Raw genomic sequence first — 16,223 nt, 5'->3', positions numbered from 1 at the left:
CACTTATACCTATATAGAATTTAAAATGATTCACATTTTTCTTTGTAAGTAAGTATAGATACATTTGTGCGGTCTATAATGATGTCACTTGCCCTAATTTTAGGTCAACTATCAACTGAAAGTTTATGAGTTTTGGTTCCCCTGGAGTGTCAAAATATGACAAAACGCATATTTTTCAAACGTATGAAAATACCATGCTGCTGCTGCTGTAATGCTGTGCCTGTTTATGTGTAAATAAAAAGTTGTACACCTTCATGGGACCGTATTTGCCTATACGGTTTTTCTTCTCAATAATTCTATGCATTTTCAAAATAAAAATAAGTTACAGGCGCAAGTTTTTTTTAAATTTTAAATTATCTTAAAAACATTCAAAACGTATCAGCTCCTCTCATTGCGCATACGCATTTAATGCTCAAATTACATAAAAAACCACTTCCTGGTTTGTGTTTTTACGATTTTCGTACATCGTTTTGTGAGGACTAATTACTGTAAAAGGATTCCTATGTTGGTTCCGTATTTTTATATAAATGCGGGAGTCGTTAAGATAACGGAAGTTATGTATAAAAGAAATGCGATCATAGCTTGTTGTATTAATTGTCTCTATCCTTAAGAGCGTAATAAAATCCAAGATTTAATTGAAAATTATAAAGCGTTCCTACAATGGCATAGTATTGGAAAAATATTCGAAGGCTATTTTATCCAAATCATAGATATTTCATAATTTTCGACAACGAAATAAAGTCTATATTTGCTTGGTAGAGTTTATTAGGTACTATTTCAGAACTTCACGCTTCCAAGATATTTTTAATCAAGTGACAACATTTCGTAACCTATTCATTATCAACACAAAATCAGATACTTAGTTATTCATTTAATTTTTTTGTAACATTTCATCATCGAGCGGTTCTTTTATTTTTTGTTCCACACCAGATGCCTCAATCGATTTGTATTAGCGAGTCAATCGCGCGTTCGAATGACGTAATAATCGGAGCACAACGGTACAGCCTCTAGAGCATGATAGCTATCGCATGCCGTCGATAGCAAAAGTGTCTGCCGACCCTGGCGTTCCCCCTCTACAGGTGGTGGGGCGCCACTCCATCTCCCTTCACCTTCGAGGCGCACGCCGCGCGCTACCAATGACCGCCCGCCCCGGCCCGGCGAAAGGTTTTATATACAAGTGGAATTCGCACTGCCAAATTGCTATAAGTCAAAATATAGGGTAGTCGGGCGGTTGACTCGTTCGTGGAGCACTGATCGAGTCCGTACCGACGTCTTGTATCAACGAGTTAGTGGTATCGTGCGCGACACGCGGCTTGGGATTATACGCGTCCTGAACACTCGATCCTCGGGCCAATGCACCGTCCCTGGAGGCCTTTGTAGTCATTTGTTTAACAGGCGCATCAGACTTTGTGTGATAACATGGGGTGCAGTGGAAGATTATATTTTCTGACTCTGGTTTTGTGCGTTGTGACTGAACTTGCGATAGGTGTGAGAGTGGTGCCCAAGAGAAAGAAAGGTAAATTAAAATTTTCTTATTTTTATATTAATACTCTTTATAGCACTTCCTTATTTTGCGCGATATATCTTAGTTGTGTAAAGCATAATAATATGGCTATACGTAATGTTTTCTTATGAGTAGCAATAAATGCTTCGTTATGCACTAAAACGTATTTTAAAGCCTTACCGCATGTACCAACTCAGGCCGTAGATAAATGTGCAGATTTCATATTGCAGCTGTATGAAGCAAATGCGGCCACACTTACACAATAGATATTTTGATTCGTTATTTAACTCTGAATATTATTCGTCATAACTATAAACAGTTTATGTTTACATATTTCTAGAATCTATCATTGCAAAATCTTTCATTGGAAAGAGCAAAAATTACACTAAAAACCTTTTATTTTTATATAAAATAGCACTGTTTTCTTTTTTTTTATTCCCGGCAAAATATCACTTTTATAACTCCTTCAATCATTGCTTTACAAGCCGTAAAAATACTAAAAATAATTTATTAGTTGATACATGACATGAAAATATTAGCCATTATTTAAATTAAAATACATTTTATGTAGATCAACAAGAGTTCATTCACAAAAAATAACGGATAAAAAATTGACACGATAAATATAATTTAGCACAAAACCAATCCAATAAAAAAATGTAGAATCGTCATATCACGGACGTTTGAACAAAACTGGATCACGCACGTACGAATTTTTTGTGCATCCGTCTTTACGACAGTTCACTCAACTTATTTTTATATTCCTACTATATGATAACTTCTAATTTAAGGAATAGGCATGAATATCTATGAAACAAATCAATATAATACTATAATAAATAAAAATGGCAGTAACTCATGTTTAATTCATGGATACAGGATAAAAAAATCCTCAATTTTCAGGCATTTGTAGGACATAATTTCAAAATCCGAACTGATACTGAACCATTTCAAATGTTCGAAAACTATTTATCCATGGTCCATACTTGAAAAAAAAGCAATAAAAATTGCTTAGTTGGTATGAAGCAATTTACTCTCGATTCTGTTACACATATTTTTATAAAAGCTTAGCGTACAAATGCCGTTACCTGTCCGAATTACACTAGTGTGTACTCACCTTGACAGCTAACATTGTTTTATTTTATTTTTTCACATAAAACTGCTCTATAACAATGGCTATACTAAATGCCACTTTACCGTTGCATGAACAGTTTGTTTTTACTTTTATTTTTAATGTTTTTATAACTAAAAGATGAGGAAGATATAAAAAATTGGGTCATGAAATTGAATCGTGTTTTTCTTGGGTAGTGTAGAAATATTAACAATAGCTGTCTTTTGCACGAAATGGGTGATTTTAGCGGTTTCATCCTCTATTCCGTGTTTTTTGTGACCAGTTTTGTAAAGCTGTCGTGGACCCAATATTCCGAAATATTTGAAGCTGCAGTTTGATGATACAGATCTTTCTAGAAGCGGTAACCTTCGCGCCATTTCATTATTAGAAAAGAAATGGTATGCAGAACTACTTTTTTATTCAACTAGGCCTACAGCACTATCATGTAGAAAAACAACATTAAAATACCAGCTAATTAAATTAATTAAACCACCAAACAAAAAAAAAACACGTTACAATTCCACCTTACTTTTAAAATTTGCATTTTCTAACCGCATTGCTCTAAAAACTAGCGCCTTACATTAACTCTACCCTAAACTAGAACACTAATTATTTACTTACGGTAAGTTAGCTAGAAATATGCAAAAACTGCGTACATTTTAAGTTTTTGCTCTGGCGAGATTCATGCTAAAACATCATTTAAAAAATGCACGCGTTCTCGTTGGATCGTTGATAGTCTCAAACCGTGTTCGGTATTTGCTTAAGTATTCTGCATAAAGAATTTCATTCTAATATAGGAAACTTGTATTCAAAAGAATTCTCATAAATCTTAATAGCTTTTTCTTAACGAATTTTATGTATCTCTGTATCCAGAAGACACATCAACTTAGTTAAGTCTCGGATTATACAAAAAATCAGTAAATTCCGATGACATTGTATCTCACTCATTTTTTGCAACTTAAAATAGCCGCCCATGCCTACACTACTTTACGCAACATTTACCTACATAATAGCCGACAATTATTTGTCTTATTCTAACCAAGTCTCACCATAATTAATGGTAAATTTTTGACGTTACTCCCATTTTCTCACTTCACTAACGAACGAAGCAAGGTTGCGCGTATAGTGTTGCAACTCGGATTTCTCAAGTTCCACGGCAGTTCTCACACATCCTGCCATATCGATTGAGCGTTGCTCCATGCTCGTGAGATTCGTAATTTCCGATTTAATTATTAGTTCTCGGTATAGTACTTTGAGAGTACTTTGCTAATGAACGTAGTTAAGCAAATTCTGTAAGAAATTGCCGGTAGTGTGTTCATTATCGATCACTCTTGGTTTTACTTAGCAGTCTTAACTATACATCATGACTTATTTACACAACATCATATCATGATAATGTCATCATCTGCCTAGGCTTTTCCTAAAAACATGGCAATATCTTAATGAAATAAAAACCAACTTATATAAGTTTTTTTCACGTTATAGTTCTGTCAGCGGTTCCATATTTTGCAAGTGAACAAGTTGTCTTAAAACCTCCCGACATAAATGGACCAATTAGTTCGCTTTACCAACTAAAGGCTTTATATGTTTTTGTGAGCTCAGTATTTCCCATATGGCTGTACTATATTCTCTACAACATACCCAACATTATTTCCTTCCAATTCTGTTCAAACAGTTTTTATAAGGCTCGCAACAATGTGTCGTAGAAAACGTCCTTCATAGACAACTGTGACAGGGCAACGCAAGTTTTTAATCTAGTTTCTCGTGCAGACTGGCAGCTATGCGTCCGGTGTCCGGTATTCGTATCCCGCGTCCGGAACTTGGTATCCGGCTAATCAAGTACCGTAGACGTGTGACATCTCACACTATAGCTCAGAAACGTGTGAGAGAGAAAACTTCTGACGTCATGGACTTACAAAGTGAAATAACTGCCGATATTGCGGACGACTTCGGCCGTCTCTCGCGTGCTTCGTCCGATTTTCCACGTTTTCCAAATAATTAGTCTCAATTGCATCTTCGCAATGCAACTACTGGAAAATTAGTATGAAACCAGCTTTGAAAACACCGCCGTCTCATGTGTTCTTACTCTCCCCTTAAGTGATTAATGACAATTTATTACACATCGTGAAGGATATTAATCTTAGCCACGATTGCACACGTCTTGAGAAAGTAAAGGGTCTCATACAGTTCCTATGAAACGACAGGCTTCTAGTTAAACTAAATAAATATTTAACACGTAATTGACACATAAACCCTTATGTTTTCGGTTGTTACTTATCAGTTAAAATGTTAAAATCCTTATCATAAATTGCGAGCCTACTAATTGTTTAATCATTGACTTACTTTCAATGAATTTTAACTAAGGTAAAACACGATTAGTTACCAACGAACACTATCCTCTGACTTTGTTTTAATGCTAATTGTGAGGGCGTGGTACTTCCACGATGTTATGAAATCGTTGATTATTCAAAACTGAGCAACCGTCAGTTCCTTAGCCGGAAGACGGACAAGCAATAAAAAAATGCAGCCCGCATAAAATATCCATTAACTTCGCTATCTATGCTGACGCCGGTAAATTTAAGCTTAATTAATGCGCTTACAAATAATTATTAACAAACTGTTTATTGTTGTTACCTTTAAGTTACTCTGAAGGTTAGTTCTTGGCCTAATTTTTAGGGCATAGAATGTTTTTTTATCATCGTAAAACCCTTCGTCTATGCCTTTACTATTTACACTTGTAAATGGTTTTGATAACCTAAATGTTTAAGATCTTAATTAAGAAATGCAAATTACGTTCCACATAAAATATTTTAGAATAAATCCTCTTTCCTCATTTCGCCATAGGCCTACAATTATTTTAATGAAGTGACCGATGCGTCATTGTGTAACCCGAAAGAGAAATTGAATGAAATGCTTCTAAGCTACTTTAGTTACGTTTTCTATGCATAAAACGCGTATAAACATGAATTTACATTGTATGACATCTTGGAGCGTGCTGGCCATTTAAAGCTTATATTACATGAGTATTAAATTGAAGCAGGTTTCACATAAACTATCATGAAAGTGGAGATATCTTGACGTAAACATTAGTTGGTAAAATTTTATATAGAAGATTGAGTTTGACTTTTAACACTTTGGTTGGCAGTTTAAACAGAAAACAATAGCAAAGGTGACATCGTCGACATAACGGTTATTTAGACAGTTCATTTAAATTTTAAGTGACATGTCAATTGTTTGTATTGTATTTTCCTAAAAACATTATTCTTCCATTCAATCACTGAGTTAGTTAATCGTCAGTCACGTCAATATCAGTCATTTGTTGAATCGCATCAATTTTTTGTTCTGTCTGTATTGTCGTACGTAACTCACAGGTGTTACTGGGCTAATGCATTAATCTGGCCTGACCACATATTTTGTGCTAGAGAGCGGTCAAATCGGATTCACTTCGCGAATTAATGCTGGCTGGTGGCACATTGTTTATGTAACTCGAGCAAATAGTTTTAAAGTGTATTCGAACTCATTTGTGTTTGTTTTGTTTTTCGAATGTGAATTGAAATTTTATCTGGCCAGTAGCTGGGTATATTTTGAAAGTTACAGGAAAACGTGATTTAGCCAGAGTTGCAGATTATTAAAATTTTATTTTAGTTTTGTTCTGATATTCGCGATAAGGCTGAAGGGTTCTATCCCAGATTCCTTTTAAATATTCTATCATTCGCAATGGTTTATTTTATTGTCACAATGTAGATAATGCGAACATTTAGTCAATACCTAATTCTAACGGTACATGGGAACTTATTCAAAAACAAGTTAATAAAATCTTTCAACAATTAGCAAAGATATTAAAACAAATTCCCAATTAACCATATAAGCAAAAGTCACCCAAAATTATAGTTCAACAACACTTTGTCGTACATACTACAGCAAGAACAGTATAATAACTGTACTGACTTACGTCATTATTAAAGTGTGCCGATAGTTAATGGAATAGTTTTTGCTTGATATTTGAGCAACGTCCTCTGCATCCGTTGAAAACCGGCTGCCTGGCATGCGATCTAAGGAGACTGGATAGGCCTTACTTACCCACTCGCAGTGCCGACGATGTCTCTACATGTTCACGACATTCAACTTAGATTATGTACTTCTAAACTTGCATTTATGCCATTGGTAATCTTTGGAACTACTAAGCTGGTATTAAAATCTTTAGGAGAAAGCTGCTTTGTATCTTAGTGACGAAAGTGACGCGAGCTTGCTGCTTAAATATAACAGATGTTCTATTTGAAATAATTGTCCATTGAATAATCGGCCAAGTTCCAACATTTATAATTGATAACATAAAAGCAATAAACTATCCTTAATTCCAATATTTACTTAGACTTTTACGATTTATATTGCTATCGTTGATAATTATAACCTGTTTTGAAAAGAAAATTTATTGGTCGTAAACTTAGCTTTAAATCGAGTTTAAAAATCGATTACGTTTTAGCCTATCGATCATATAATATTAGATAAGAACCGAGTAATTAGGCTGGCTGAATGGACGATTCAAAACCTGAACTTATGTTGTGATAGGCCCTGATAGGCTATAAATAACGACGAGTTAGACTGGTGCGCACACGCAAATATAAGTTCCTAGTAATATACAGCGTAGTACGTAACATTTACTTATTTCTCTCCAAGTTTTGAAGGAGAAAAAGTGCCCGTTTTAGACGAAACTTGTAAGAAAATTGATAAGGGAAATCTCATGAAAATCCCATTCCTTACGACCTGGTAAAAGGAAATCTTTCGCGGGCTGTTATGTATGAAAATCGCCAGAGCATCATACTAGACGCTTTTGACCCTAAATTAGTTTAGCAGAATTCTTGTAACTAAATCAATTTAATTCAAAGGACAATGGGCACAAATATATGGGACCTGGTATACCCCACCAATAGGAATGTCATATATACCATTGGATAGGTCTTTTTATGTAGAACAATGTTTACTATGACAGCTTTGCTGAAATGTTTGTCCGTTCTGAGATATAGTCGTTCCTTGTAAAACACTAGTACTCAGCTGCATCCGTTTAGACTAAAAGCCGACGCCAACATAGATGGGAAAAAGCTCGGGAGTTGGATCATCTAAGTATACAAATTATTTATTGTATTATTTTAATGTACATCCAAAATAACGTCATTTAGAAATGTTAATATTATTTTCATATTTATATCCTCTATTTCAATTATAAAGTGGAACTGCTAAATATAATAACAAATGTAGACTGGCGGGCACAGCAAGTAGGTACTTATTACTTCGAAGACGATACACGTGGTGGCACTTAGATTTTTCTTTAAACACTTTATCTGTATTCGTTTTAAGATTGTTTTTGATCTATATCTCAGAACGGACAAACAATAGAACAAAGCTGTCATAGTAAATATGTTCCAATTAAAAAGACCTATCCAACGATATATATGACTTTGCTATTGGTGCGGTTTCTCATTACGCCCAAAATCCAGTTGATACAATAAAAGGTTGAAATGCTACATAATAGTAACAATTATGGACCCTAACGGGCACAGCAGGTAGCACTTACAAGACTTACACTTGGTAGTACTTAGATTTTCCTTTAAAAACTTGAGTTATCAATAGATTACTTAGTTTTAACTTTTGCACAGTTTTTGATCTATATCTCAGAACGGACAAACATTTCAGCAAAGCTGTCATAGTAAATGTTGTTCTACATAAAAAGGCCTATCCAATGATATATATGACATTGCTATTGGTGGGGTATACCAATCTGCCCATTGTCCTTACTTTATGTATATACTTAATATAATATACTAAGTACGAAGTTTTTTACAAGGACCTAAAAAAACAATTTCATCACACTAGTTTACCCTTGTAAATTAACAAAGATTTCGTAACGGCCCTCTCGTATTATGGAGTCATTACCTCGATCATATTAATCTACATTGCAAAACAAAGTAATAGATGGCTACCACATAGCTATTATGAACAGATTGTTTCTAAAAATAGCATAGGCAATGTTTTTTAATGAAGTATTATTATTTTTATCTTAATTACTGGTACAAAAATACGGGAAAGCCGCAAATGGTTCAAGTTGTTTTCGTTCTAACCACCACTTACTTACATAAATTGAACAAAAAAAGAACCTAAAATTAATAAGAAAACTTCTGTAACAGAAAAACTGTAGACCTACTTTATTGGTGATCTAATAAGTCTAGGCTTATTTAATTTCCTTTTTGCTAAAAGTCTAGATTTAATAAAAAATAGTGGTTACGTCAAGTGTCGGGTGCAATTTATATTGTCCATCGAACCGGATCGTAATTGATCTACTCATTAATTACATGTATAACACTGATAGCTATCAAAATTGTGTATGTTCAATCAAAGTTTTTTATCTGACAAAAGGAACATGTAATTATGAATTATCTTTGATATAAAAACAATAGGTATATCGTCATAATGTGCAGTATTACAAGCTGTCTTCAAAGTTTTTTTTAAAGTGCATAATTGCCTAAATTAATGGTCATTTTTGCAAAATTATAGTATTATTATGTGAACATAAATATAACCATAATTTTTAATTGGTCTGAATAGTGTTAACTAGCTGTTTCCGCATTCAGAATATTGGCAATCAATTCTATGTATCATAAATCAAGTCATATTAAAATTCATGTGCCAATAAATATAATTGTTACAAATAATAACACATGTTTATACAATAATCAATCAAACGTTAACACCTTAAGAGAAACCTATTTAAAAATAATAATAAATAACCCATTACACAATAATTAACGAAGTTCATAGAAGTATGTTTATATTCATATGTGGATTATATAATGCACATGTCCTTTTTTGTCTGAAGACTAATGCTTAATATCAATCATCCTTAATGGCCAAAAATACTGATTAATCAAATTGTGAAATAAGCTCGGCAATTTTATATGAACACATGATCAATTTTATATGAACTCATGATCATTGATGATTTTTTTTTTCAATAGACCATACGAGAAAACATCAACAAAATATTTTCATTACGTAATATAATATATATTCATAGCTACGTCTTCAGTATTTTCTTTTCCTGATCCATATAACAAGCGATTCCTAATGCTACTATTAAACCAACTAACAAATCGGTATTGTGATATTCTCACTAAACATAAGGTACACAACTAAACTTGCAACAGATACCACTCTAATTATTGTACAAAGACCAGTCTACAGGTGGTCATCAAACCTTGCCCCACACGTGCATGTAAATAAGCAATTAGTCTACACGTCCATCCGTCTACAGTGTACAGTCGACACGAAACACCGGATTAATGTCGCTCACACTCGACTCGGTAATCGGTAATTCGTCACGTAATCGATTCTAAGGAATTAGACACTTTCTTTAGATAGATCTCGATATTCTAACCACACGACGTTTTCACCAAAAACTGATAAAAAAACACCTTTCTAGTTAATGGGTATTCATTGCTCGTTTCCACGAGAGTTTATAGGATATTCAAATTGGTATCACATAGCATTAGAAGGTTTTAAAAGTCAAATTAGAACCATGGAGTTGGAATATAGCCCTCCTCATAGAAAATAGTGTTTTTATTTATACCTATTATACAAAATGATATCTGCATACCTCCTCAGAGAACTAGTTCCGCACTCGGATAAAAATTAGCCTAAACATAACTTTGATGTAGGTATCCTTCTAGAGGTATATCACTGTCAAATGAATCAGGATCTGTTCTATCGTTTACATAGCAAGCGGTAACAAACAAGCATACCTACAAAGACAAAAACTTTAGCTTTTATATTATGAGTGCGATCTATTCACATGTAACTTTAACGAAATATTAGAAATTACTTATAATAAAACCTTAACATAGTATGTACCTAATTTCTTAAACGAAGTTGCATTACTTTATCGTTCCTTCCGATTAACGCAAAGAATGCTTGTAGATTTTAATTAGGATAGCAACATGATTTTCACGGTTTAGGTACTAATATAGGAATACCTTATAGATAAAGTTAATTGCTGTGTATAATATCTGTGAAAGATTACCGCTGTATTTTATCGCTAATATCCTTCCTGGGTTACAAATTAATAACTTTTAAAAGTGGCTAAAGAGTTAGCAATAGATAGGAGCTTGTAAATAACGGGACATTACTGTAATGCTAGATCAACTTGAAGTAAAGTAAGATATTTTTGAATTAGTTAAAATATTTACAATATGCACTAGCCATCCTGCTGTTTCACTTATAGCCAACTTTTCAGCAAACTAGGTGACATATATTTCTTTAAGTTTAAATCTATCTACCTATTACAAGTTTTATCCAACTTTATTCATTGGTATTACGATCAAAATATAAACAGAAGAGTTGTTTTCATACCTTAAATAGAAGTAAAAGTAAATACACGTAACACAAATTTCTGAATGAACACACTCGTACAATAGCTATGCGGTCAGCGCAGGGCGGGACCACGCATGCGCGGCCGGCAGCAGCCGAACCGCGACTCTTGCGCAACCAGCCCAATCATAACACGTGTCATATTATGCAGATTGATAGAACACACGGCTGATTAATTAAAACCGAGTTTTTTTAAACCCACTTTATTGTCTAAAGAGAAAATTTAATGATATAACCAATGTAAATCATATAGCTTAATAGAGACACGTGCTTTCCTAACAAGAATTATTGCTATCGGAATTAAGTTATTTGTCTCAATTAACTAACAGATATAAACACTGTTGCGATGTTCAGCCTGCTTTATGTAATAGAGGTGGCAACAATAGAATTATCGTAGAACTACCGCTTCCTTATTTAATTATGTTGATAACATCTGTTACTAACTAGGTGGCAATATGACTGTTAAGAATTTGCTTAATAAATAAGACATCAGAAAGTAATCACTGTTTCTCTGACAACTATTTCGAAAATCATTTCCCAATCAATTTTAATCGACGCAGTCACATGCGAGATATATCAATCAATCATTCTGTCACATTGGATCACGTAACAAACAAACATACAAACATTTTTTGTCAAGTTTAATTCGCTGCAATAAACTCGTGACGTACGCCTGGCCTACATTAACGCACGAAATGCAATATATCATTATGTTATACAACAAAGTCAATATCGCTATAATCGTTTTCATTCGAATACTTAATTAATGTAACTTATCGATACAGGACATATCGAATCGTGTCAATTTGAAGAGCAAGTTGCGTAAGAATGAAATCTCTACTTTCTATGCGTTAACGAAGATCGAATATAGCTTCCGAATTGACACGTGTCATAGCTTATAAACTCACATTCCTTTCACACGTGACAACTTTGACAGTTACATGACAGTGACAAGAATATAGCTTAGCTAAAGCACGTGCGAAGAAGAAGCTACTTTATTTCATCGCGAGTGATATTATCGTAACTTCTCGTACCTTGTAAGACTAATCGATATGCATCGGCAAAACGAGAATCGATGATACTACAAACAATTTGCGTTCCGTTCCGTTCAACGAGTTATTGAATAAAGATATATGCACTTATTCGAATTTCGAATCTTTCCTGGTTTGCGTGAAACTGTTTAATTAAAATTTACATAAAATCTAGATTATTCTTGATAGGATCTAAGTTAATAAAACCGACCACCGTGAAAGCTTTGGTATTGGATTTCATTCACACCTACTTAGGTACACGTGCAAAACAGATTTAACGTTTCGTTTCTGTTAATGCACCAGTTCCTCTGAGAATCTTGGTTTTGGAGAACAGTCTGAAACACACTACGAATATGAGCCTTAACAAATACTATTCATAAGGTTTTTCTGCATTTTTGATACCGTTTTCTAGAAACTTCTATAGAAGGTTTTTTTTAATAGGTATTGATATTAGTCAAGGTGTTTGGTTATTTGGATGCCTTCATTTTCTTTTTTTCCGATTTATCGAGTTAGTGAATCGAATAGTGACTCGATTCTTGTATCGATTATTTGCGGTGTTAGCATCCGTCGCCTGAACGTGGTCTTGTCGCCGTCAATGTTACCAGTTTACTTACGTATAATTTAAAACTTTCTAAAGAGACCGCTCCACCTAGGTAAGTAGCTGCCATTGCCTCGGTCAGATTTCCCTTTCGTAAGACAAAATTCATCGGCTTATTATTATTATAATATCTTAACTAATAAGAGAACACGATGTTCCCGAGTTCGTACCTACATAACTTCTTGGAAAATTGGTACCAGTTCGTGAACAGTAAAGCTCTATAGAATGAGAGAACCCTATGCATGTAGGTACGCGACTAGACGCGTGACACTGCACTTTTCGAATCTCGATACAAAAAATAGACTCGTTCCTTTTTTGAAATCGGAATCGTTTTGCACTCAATTAAGTTGATAATATCGACTAATTGATTTATTACAAAGAACTTTTTTGTAGATAAATAGTTTAAAATAAAAAGTTAACAATACATAAATGCGGAAGTCTTATAAATATCTAGATGTTTTTTTTTAATAAAAATCTATTTAGTTAATTAAAATTATTATTCATTTGTTAATTGTGCGCGTGCACGCGGATATTAGACATATTCCGTATTCCTAGCAGTCACTTAGTTTTTATATTACCTATTTCTAATTGTTATTCTTAATTAAACTTAGCAAAATATTTGATATCAAGGTTTTTCCATTTCCAACACACGCATCGAAATTGGACACCCCTTAGATTTTACGCACATTACAAAGTTTTCCTAATTAGAAACTCGATTAATAAACACTCATTAAGAACAGAGAAAGCTGAGTCAAGTTCATCAAACACTTCATCTCATCGATAAAATTGAATCGATTATAAATATTGTGCGGTTTAAATCGATTACTTACGATTGCCGATTCTTTCGATTGCCTACGCATCAGTGGTGGCTTGGTGTAGGTCAAGTTCGTCGTGGCCGTGGCATCGAATACTATAGTTCTCGATGTCTCGTCTCAGCTGTCATCGAACTCAAATCGACAGCTTAATTGCGATTGCGTACGAATATTGCTATTCGATCGTAATTTTGTGACGGAAACATAATTATATGTACCGCGCAGACTAGAATCTATTTAGAATAGTTATTAGTTAGGTTATTTCGTGCAAACTGTGAACATTTAATTAAATATGGTTTGCCGCTGGGGTTGCAAATTCCTTCAATTAAAATTCCTACTTGATTTGCCCAGGTAATATTTAAAGTAGGTATTTACGGGGCGTTAAAAGTATAAAGGCACACTTAAGGTATGCTATGTGCAGTTGTATAGATAGGGTTCAAAATCAACTCGATATAAAAGGCACAATTTAAATCGAGAATCGTGATGTTTACTGTACCAAATCGATAAAATCCGGTATTCCCGAAACGAATCAAACGGGCCAGTACATGTGTTTATTTCGTAATTGGCATCCAGCACATAAAAGGCATTAAATTCAATTCAGTAATGTGATTCGGTATTTATTGGAGCGATCTACTTGTAGAGTATTGAGAACAGCTGGTGCATTCAACGTTGTTCCCATGACTACTAACAAACATGCATTCTACGCAATCTAATAGCGAATCGTACATTACCGGCTGTGTTTATCGAAAGCGATAGTCATGTCAACAAGATAGGTAATGGATGGTGAACATATCGTGAATAACTGTGCTAACTTGTAGATTAGCCTCAAATCTAGGCCTTGGTGTTGTGTAGCAACCGTCTAACAATTCGCTGGCAATTCAACAAGTATCTAATTATTATTAACACTTTCGACGCTATAATTAACAGTAAGAAACTTAGTGTTATCAAATGTAAACAGTGGAAATTCGCTTTCGTTAAGTGTTTGTTTATAAACTTAGTAATAAAACGGTCAAGTGTTTATATGAAGGAAATGAAAACAAATTAGTAAGTGTTTGTAAAGCAATTGATAATTAAGTAAGCGGAACAAGTAAACACTTGTGTCAGCACGAACTATTAGGTAGTGTATAACATACCTAGATAACATTAATAACTTGTAATTCTAGTACTTACCTATGATAAGTGTAAATCAATATGTCTGTTACTCGTTAAAAAAGCCCTTCAGCCTCTCTCGAAAATGGACTATCTAACACTGAAAGATTTATTCTCAAATCGGAGCAACAGTTCCTCAGATAAGCAAACTACATATTTCAATAAAAGCACAGTCCTTTCTGAATACCACTGAAGGAAACATCTAGAACCTTTAATTATGTCCTTTAAAAATTCCCCGAATGAAGGAAAGTAGTTCAACGTCCGTTCAAGAACAACAAGACTATTAAGTACGTCAGTAAGCCTGTTTCCAAGATGCGTGACGTCACATGACCCGTTAAGCGAAAGTGCTTTACATAACAGGATTGTTAAAAATAGTGGCTGATATGTGAATAATACAGGTTTTATTATAGGGATTTCGGTTCTTTTAACATTTGTTTTTATTTAATATTGCAAAAATTCTACCTTCTGCCAGCGATTTCATCCGCATCCCGTTTATTTTCTCGACAGGTAAATGGGCTATCTTTTACTGAAAGAAATTTTCAAATCGGTCCCGTAGTTCCTGGATTAGCGAGTTCAAGCTAACAAACTTATGAACTAATTAATTAATTTGACTGTTAACGTATAAATTGAAGGGAAATTAAAATATATTATTTAACTAGGCAGTTTTTAATGAATGACTAAGCATTTTTCATACTTACCTACCTTCCATAAAAAGAAGTATGAAAATATACTTCGTTGACCGTGGTAATTGAAAGTTAGCTTAGTCGTGAAAGTTTAAATTTTATAAGAGTTTTATATGAATTTCACATAATTTTAACAAAAGAGATAGGTAATAAATGTAAATATTATTTCGTAACTTTCTCATGCCTTACAAAAGAACATTAAAAAATATTTTCAGTTTTGTGAACGAAATTACAGTGGGTACTAATGTAATTTCGAAAGTAAAGACAGACATTTTTGTAGTTTTAATATTAAAAAATACTTTCTAGCAAATAAAATTATGTAACAGGATATTATGTCAATCCTCACATCACATGACTCGCATTCACACATACGTAATTTAAATACAGCTAAAATCGGAAGTAGTCTACTTTAAAATAATAAAATATTCAAAATTATGTAAAATTAAGAGCATTCCGTAATATATAGCTCTTTTATTCTACATATAAGGCGTTATCCAAATATTATGCAAGATAATTGCCAATTTAAATTAAGTATATCATTTTTATGCTTCTTTTAATCAAATCTGAGTCACCGTCTACCAATCACGAGCTTACTAATTAAGCTGTAGATGTCATTGAAAAATACCCTCTCTAATTTCCTATAATTAGACTACGAAAGTGTCTAATTGACTGGCCCGGCTACTTTTTATTTTCCATATAAAGTGTACCAGTCTAACTAGTTGCACCTTATGTACTAATGTACGAAAGTCGCTGTACATATTTCAAAGCTATATAAATCAATCACTCTTCAACTTTCGTGGTATGGTTCCCGTTCAGTACAAGTTAGAAAAAATACGATGTTCGGACCAACTATTTATCCCGACTACGAACTCTTTTCCGAGTAAACGTCGGAAGGGATTACCATAACAGCTTTCCAG

The 16,223-nt window shown here is 33.8% G+C and overlaps 1 protein-coding gene across 1 annotated transcript in view; it reads left to right on the top strand.

The window, feature by feature from the left end:
- Window positions 1-1,091: 1,091 nt before the first annotated feature.
- Window positions 1,092-16,223, top strand: part of Stw (straw) — a 52,053-nt gene continuing 36,921 nt past the window's right edge. Inside the window, exon 1 of the mRNA XM_021329332.3 lies at window positions 1,092-1,516. Coding sequence (XP_021185007.1) covers window positions 1,420-1,516 — 97 coding nt within the window. The 5' untranslated portion in view covers window positions 1,092-1,419. The remainder of the gene's footprint in view (window positions 1,517-16,223) is intronic.

Source organism: Helicoverpa armigera, chromosome 9 (assembly GCF_030705265.1).
Source record: "Helicoverpa armigera isolate CAAS_96S chromosome 9, ASM3070526v1, whole genome shotgun sequence".
NCBI lineage: Eukaryota > Metazoa > Arthropoda > Insecta > Lepidoptera > Noctuidae > Helicoverpa > Helicoverpa armigera.
Note: the sequence above shows the minus strand (reverse complement) of the source record. Positions and strands in the feature narration are given on the sequence as shown.